This window comes from Lactuca sativa, chromosome 8 (assembly GCF_002870075.4).
Source record: "Lactuca sativa cultivar Salinas chromosome 8, Lsat_Salinas_v11, whole genome shotgun sequence".
NCBI classification, from domain to species: domain Eukaryota; kingdom Viridiplantae; phylum Streptophyta; class Magnoliopsida; order Asterales; family Asteraceae; genus Lactuca; species Lactuca sativa.
Window position 1 is genome coordinate 18909034 of NC_056630.2, and position 6438 is coordinate 18915471.

Sequence of the window (6438 nt, forward strand, 5' to 3'; positions counted from 1 at the left end):
TTTTTTCCGATTATGACCACTTTGCCTACAAATCCCACAAAGGTACCCATTTTTCACTTCTTTGATGTCCATTACATTCTGTAGTCTTGTTGAGCGAGGACGACCTTTTTTATTAAGCAATTGTCTAGATGAAGATTGTAACCAATACGCTTCATGAGGAAGTGAGGAAAACTCGGATGCTCAAGTAGAGCAATACTCTGCAATGGAGTAACATGTATGAACATATTGCCAACTATTCAAGGATAGTTTGGCACATACACTCAAAACATGAGAACAATGATATTTAAATATCTTCCACTTACCACATGTGCAAGTTTTTTTGTTCAAATTAACTACTTGCACATTTTTTCCTCTTTGAGTTATCAACTTAAATATATCTTTCTCTCGATTAAAAGATCTCAATGAGTGTGCACTTGCTTTTGACATCAAAGCTACTTGTTTTACAACAACTTGAGGAGTATATGCATTTTCATTAGCTCTAGCACTAGATCCTAATGGACGCCTCACTTCAAAATAATGTACTAATCTATAGAAAGTAAGTTGGACACAAACTGTGATTGGTAAAAAAAGAGCACCTTTAAGTATACTGTTAAAAATCTTTAACATTTGTTGTGAGACGCCCATATCTCCTCCCACCATCATGTGCAAGTGTCCATGTATCAAGTGGATGCCTCTCTATCCACTGCCGAGCTTGTGGATTTAACTTCCCAATTTCTTCCATGATGGAGTTGAATTTCCGAACTTGATTCTGACTCCCGGCACGATAAGTTAAAGCTTTCAATTTTGAATTATGAAACTTGTCATTAAAGTTGTTGGTAAATGTCATAAACAATACCTATAGAGTAAAAAAATAATGTTACTTATAAACAATAACTATGAAAAAAGTTATACAAAAAATAGTAATAATACCTATGAAAACCGCGTGACTCTAACCATGGAGATCCATGCTCATTGACTACCTTTAGAATTCCCAAATGACGATCAAATATTAAACAAATGCCTTCACGCTTTTTCACCACGTGACTCTTGATATAAGAAAGAAACCAATTCCAACTATCATATGATTCATTTTCTACAATAGCAAATGCAAGTGGCAAAATCTGATTATTACCATCAACTCCCATTGCAATCAACATCTTTCCCGTGTACTTATCATACAAGTGTGTGCCATCAATACTAATCACAGGTCGACAATGTGCAAACCCCTTAATAGAAGGAGCAAAAGCCCAGAAAACATGTCTAAACTCCACCTGTTCCGCATTGGTTAATCTCTAAACACACCACTCGACTATAGTCCCTGGATTGAACTTATGAAGTGCGCCGAATTTTTTTGGTAAAGCCGCATACGACTCTTCCCAATTGCCAAACATTTGTTCAATTGCCTTCTGCTTTCCGGTCCAAAGCTTTTTGTATGAAGGAGTATAGCCTAATTTATCAACTATTTCGGCTCTCAGAGCAGGAACACCAATAGAAGGTTGCTCTTTTATAAGGTGTTTGGTTTCCTGAGCGATCAAGCTTGCATCTAGGTTTGTATGGTCTAGAGAAATATTGTTGTTTAAACAAGTATGTGGACCAATGTACTTTGTAATTTCAAAATTTCCACTTCCTTTTCGTTTTCTTGCACGAAGTTGCCATTTACAACTAGATTGTAAATGCAACTTGCATCTTATGCTCCATAGAGTTGGCTGTGTCTCAATGACTTCAAACTGTCTATATGTCTTAATGCATTGGAGCTTGATAGCTCTTATAAGTTCTTCTCTATCCTTGAAAGAATATTTTTCCAGCTCCCGTGTAAAATCATTCTTGCTTATTGATCGTGAAACAGTCCAATTACCATCACTAATCACGTTTGTTTCCTCTATACTGGTAAAAGTTGATGGTACTTGATAGTTGTTGTCAAAAGATGTTTCACCCTTATCTACATGTGGTGGTTCATGTTCTTGAGTGATGTCAACTCCATCTTCTTCATCATATTCTTCTCCAATGTCATCTTCTTCATCAATTTCATTGTCACTAATTATTCCATTACTCACAACAACAACATGAGAAATTGTGTAGAAATCTTCATTATGAATCATATCTGATATGACATTAGCATGGTTCGTATTATGTAATAGTAATTCATTATTCCTTTGCTCTTCTAGCACAACTGGTTCATGATTTCTGCTACAAATATTACAAATTAAGTTATCACATTCAAAATAAGTAGAAACTTGTAAATCATGTAAACCACAAATGTTTATACCTAGATTCCATCTCTATGTGTTGAATTTGATCAATGTCTTCAACCTCTAAATAGAGATCAATGTTACTTACTTCTTGATGGACACGAAGCACATCAAACATGATGCCAACATCATCATTATCTTTGATGGGAAGAGGAATGTATTTTACAACATTTCCAATACCAACCGATGGATATCTACAAATTAAGTCGATGCGGTGGTGTTGTTTATCAAAAGATGTAACAAGATGTATACGGTCGACCAATTCATCAAATTGTATTATACGGTTAACATTGATTGCTTTTTTTTTGGAGCTTTGCTATAATTTATACCATCCAGTCCATCACAGGTTGTCCCACCCCAATAACAAAGCACTGTAACAACCTCCATCTAATAAATGAGAACAGAACATAAATTCAATCATAAAATTGCTCCAAAATATGAATGTTGAAGCAAATAACAATTGTAAATCAAAGTAGGAATCAAATGTGTAATAACAATTGCAAATAAGCAAATTACAATTGTAAATCAGAAATCAAGTGGAATAACAGTTTGCAAATAAGCAAATAACAGTGGAATGCAGTAGCAAATAATAATAGGAATCAATCGAGAGTTAAGAAATCAAGCTACAGCCGAGGTCGTCTATGGCCAAAATCGAAGAAGAATAAGGTCTATTATGCAGTGGAGTACTCGTCGGAATCTTCTGTGATAGAGGCAGACCAGCCAACATCCGTTTATGGTCGAAATTGGAGCCGTCGGCATCGGCTATGGCCGAAATCGAAGGCGACGGCGACAGACGTGATCGATTGAAGACGTTGACTTTGGGGACTGGGTATTGGGTTCTTAGGTTTAACGATGAGCGTGGGACGAAACCGGTACCGACCCGTACAGTTCCCGATTTCCCGAAAACCGAATTTGGTCGAAAGTTAATTCCAAGTACCAGACCGAATTAACATCACCGGTACCGGAATGATACTGATTTTCGGTACTAGTACCGGTACCGATTCCCGAATTTCATGTATTTGGAGTACCAAGTATTATTCCATATTTTTAAATTCGGTACCGGTTACGGTACCGTACCGATACAGGATCGGGATTTGGGACAAACTGCTTATCCCTACTTACGTTCTTACGGTTCTTTTTTTTTTTTTTTTTTTTACTTGATATAACCAAAACGGTAAATATGTTTAAAACTACAGTTATTTGGTAATTAAGTTTTTAAAAAACACCAATGTGATAAAAAAAACTCCTTTATTCCCTCTCTTAAAGTCGTTAGTTGAAGTGTTGAACTACAACGTCTTTAAATCTTTCCAACTTTGACAAGACTAGTCCCTCAACTTAAGTATTTTGCAAAGTAAACCCTAGTTAGGATTTTGTAGAAATTCAAGTTCCCTAACTTCTAATTTAACCCCAAATATAAAAGTTTTACACAATCAAGTTCTAACATATGTTAATGAAGGTTATGTCAAATTCAAGTATCTCAACCCCAATAATTGAAAGGTCAAAATCTAACTACAAAATTTAAGACTTCAACTCTTAGCCTTCAAATTACTTATTAATATTTAGTTATATTGAAGAAAAACTTACACCTAAAGTTAAAAAAGAACACAACATGCTCAGAAAGACTTGAACACATGATATCACTATTAGAAGTGCAAACCAACCAAAGACAAACACTCCAACATCAAAAACCACAAATGTTAAAATGTAATGAGGCAGGACGATCTAGCTAGAATTATATTTTTCATCTTCATTGTTTGCTAGCAGATTACATAATCATTTGTCTCATTATAAGGTGTGCTTTTGCTAGAAATAGCAAATGGAAGTTCATGTGCCCATGAAGGAGCATTTGAAATAGAAAAAAGCCCAAACAAAAAGACTTGTTGCTCACTGTTTTTGAGTATTGTTAATATTCTAAATGAATGCTTAAACGTCAAACCCATCCATAAACTTGTTCCATTTAAGATCAATGGAGACATGAATAAAAGGCTTCGGATTCACACTCTACAAACAGAAGACAACCATGGTGACAAAGCTTTCTAAAAAACTACAATTCATTCCAATGTCTGTTCAATTACCAATTCCAACATAAATTCAAATAACTTGAACAAATAGAAAATATCACAAAACTGTCAAAACATGTTTAAACACCACCAATAACATTTTCCTTCTCCCTCCCTATAAACTGCAACAAATAATGTGAAAAAAAATCAGATATTACAAGAATTGATATGAATGATCAGATTGGCATTTCAAATGGCATTTTACCACAAAATTTAATGTAGCAAACCTTCATATATGGGTTACAACAATAAATGTATTACCTTAGATGTTGCTTGGGTACATGAACACCCTAACCCTAGCTCCCTGCAAATAAAAAAAAAGCAAAGATTTTGAGAATTTCGCTAGCAAAACAAACAAAATGATGAAAAATACCATCTACGGGTAAATACTTGCCATGGATTTAGGAGGAAGATTGGAAGTGAACTTAGCACGAACAACACCAGTGTTTCCATGAGGCCTGGTTACTTTTCCCCAAATGCATCGATAGTGTGATCCATCCCTCTTCACCTTAGCTTTATAGATGTAAGCCAAGCGCTTTCCTTGATACCAGGCTACCTCCTCTTTCGTGTTGACTCCTTCGATTTGAACCAACGATGTGTTCGGGTACTGGTTCGACTTCGACCTAACCAAAATCGTCAAAAAAAATCAGCTGATTTCAATGTTATTGAAGCACAAACAATAACAATAATGATGATCCGAACTTTACCTCTTGTACCCGAGAACCGTTCCTCTAGTGTAGAGTCTGAAGAAGAAGAAAAAAAGCAAAAACAAATGTTAGCAAAAACTGAGTTTTGTTAAACACAAATGATTAGGCGTCGGTATTCCTGGAGAACATTATACCTGACACGTTCTCCCTGGCGACCCTTCACCATTTTTGCTTCACCAAAGAGTAGCCGACGTCTGCGCTGAAGAGGAAGAAGAAGAAGATGATTACGAACCCTAATCTTGCATCTGTTACGATTCTTGATATATTGATGGATGAGAGATGGGCTGGGATTGTTGATTTATGATTTGAGATTTGGGTCGAACGATGATAAGTTTCTATTTTTCTTGGCCCACATCACAATTTACAATTTAGTGGACTTATAATTCATGACAAAATTAATACTTCCTATAGTTTTCAAAATTACAGTGGTTTTGGTGAAAAAAAAAAATTTAGTAACGTGTTATGGTCCAATTTCGAATATTTTTTAGTGATTTTGGTTTTTATACTTACAAAGACGATTATACTCTTTATATTGTTTTACTTATTTATTTATTTATGTTATTTTTTTATTAATTAAAATTAAAAAAAATGCTCATCTCTCTCTCTCTCTCTCTCTCTCTCTCTCTCTCTCTCTCTCTCTCTAAAGAAACTCGTTTTCAGCCTCCACCACCGGAAAAAGTCTATTAGGGATGAGCATATGGACCGGGGAACCGGCCGGAACCGGTACCGGAACCCGATGGAACCGGTCGGGCCAAGACCGGGACGTTATTTTTGTGGATTTTTGGAATCGGGAACCGGTAGGAACCGGAACCGGTAGAACCGGCAAAAACCGATAGAACCGGAAAAAACGGAACCGTATGATGCTATTTTTCGGGGACCGGTTCCAACATTTGGAGACACGACAAGAACCGGTAGGAACCGGGAACTGGTGGAACCGGAACCGGTAGAACCGTCGGGCCGGTTCGGTTCTTGATTTTCGCTGAAGCCAGTTCCCGGTTCCGGCCGATTCGGTCCTTTTGCTCATCCCTAAAGTCTATTGTCACGCCAGACGCCGCCACCTCCTCTGCCATTTTCCAATCACCTATAAAAATACATCTCTCTTTTTCTCTCCCTCTCTGCACCGTCATCCACTAACGAACACCTCATGACTTCTCTTACTCTCGTTATCGTTCTCTACCACCTGAAAAGTCGTCATCGCCGGTTGTTCACTATTTGGATAAAACCGAAATGTCAAATTGGACAATTTGGATTAGACTATTTACTTCGGATATTCGGATTTTTGGATTAGTTTTCAGCAAAACCGAATTATTATTTTGGATTTCGGATTGGTTTTGGTTTATAAAGTAAGAACCGAATAATCCAAAAAAACTGAATAACAATTTATTATTTATTTAATTTTAATATATCTAAAATTATTTATTAATTTTATAATTTATTTTTTCA

At 36.2% G+C, this 6438-nt stretch overlaps 2 protein-coding genes across 2 annotated transcripts; both read right to left on the minus strand.

Moving 5' to 3' along the window:
* Window positions 1-589: 589 nt before the first annotated feature.
* On the minus strand, window positions 590-2987 carry LOC111919790 (uncharacterized). The gene is made up of 6 exons (XM_023915380.2): window positions 2946-2987; window positions 2518-2615; window positions 2246-2422; window positions 1282-2166; window positions 960-1176; window positions 590-835 (listed from the first exon to the last, which is right to left on the minus strand). Exons 1-6 carry the CDS (start codon window positions 2985-2987, stop codon window positions 590-592), a joined length of 1665 nt encoding a protein of 554 aa, XP_023771148.2.
* Window positions 2988-4261: 1274 nt separating this feature from the next.
* LOC111919733 (60S ribosomal protein L35a-1) lies at window positions 4262-5270 on the minus strand. The gene is made up of 5 exons (XM_023915318.3): window positions 5130-5270; window positions 4996-5031; window positions 4683-4911; window positions 4550-4592; window positions 4262-4410 (listed from the first exon to the last, which is right to left on the minus strand). Exons 1-4 carry the CDS (start codon window positions 5159-5161, stop codon window positions 4551-4553), a joined length of 339 nt encoding a protein of 112 aa, XP_023771086.1. The 5' UTR covers window positions 5162-5270; the 3' UTR covers window positions 4262-4410; window position 4550.
* Window positions 5271-6438: the final 1168 nt, after the last annotated feature.

Excerpts from the sequence above, each read along its gene's own strand:
- LOC111919733 (XM_023915318.3), bottom strand. The coding sequence starts at position 5,161 with ATGGTGAAGGGTCGCCAGGGAGAACGTGTCAG. Across the intron at positions 4,912-4,995 it reads ACGGTTCTCGGGTACAAGAG|GTCGAAGTCGAACCAGTACC; the intron begins GTAAAGTTCGGA and ends GATTTTGGTTAG. Across the intron at positions 4,593-4,682 it reads ATCTTCCTCCTAAATCCATG|GGAGCTAGGGTTAGGGTGTT; the intron begins GCAAGTATTTAC and ends TTTTATTTGCAG.
- LOC111919790 (XM_023915380.2), bottom strand. The coding sequence starts at position 2,987 with ATGCCGACGGCTCCAATTTCGACCATAAACGGATGTTGGCTG. Across the intron at positions 2,616-2,945 it reads CCATAAACGGATGTTGGCTG|ATGGAGGTTGTTACAGTGCT; the intron begins GTCTGCCTCTAT and ends CTCATTTATTAG. Across the intron at positions 2,167-2,245 it reads CACATAGAGATGGAATCTAG|CAGAAATCATGAACCAGTTG; the intron begins GTATAAACATTT and ends TAATATTTGTAG.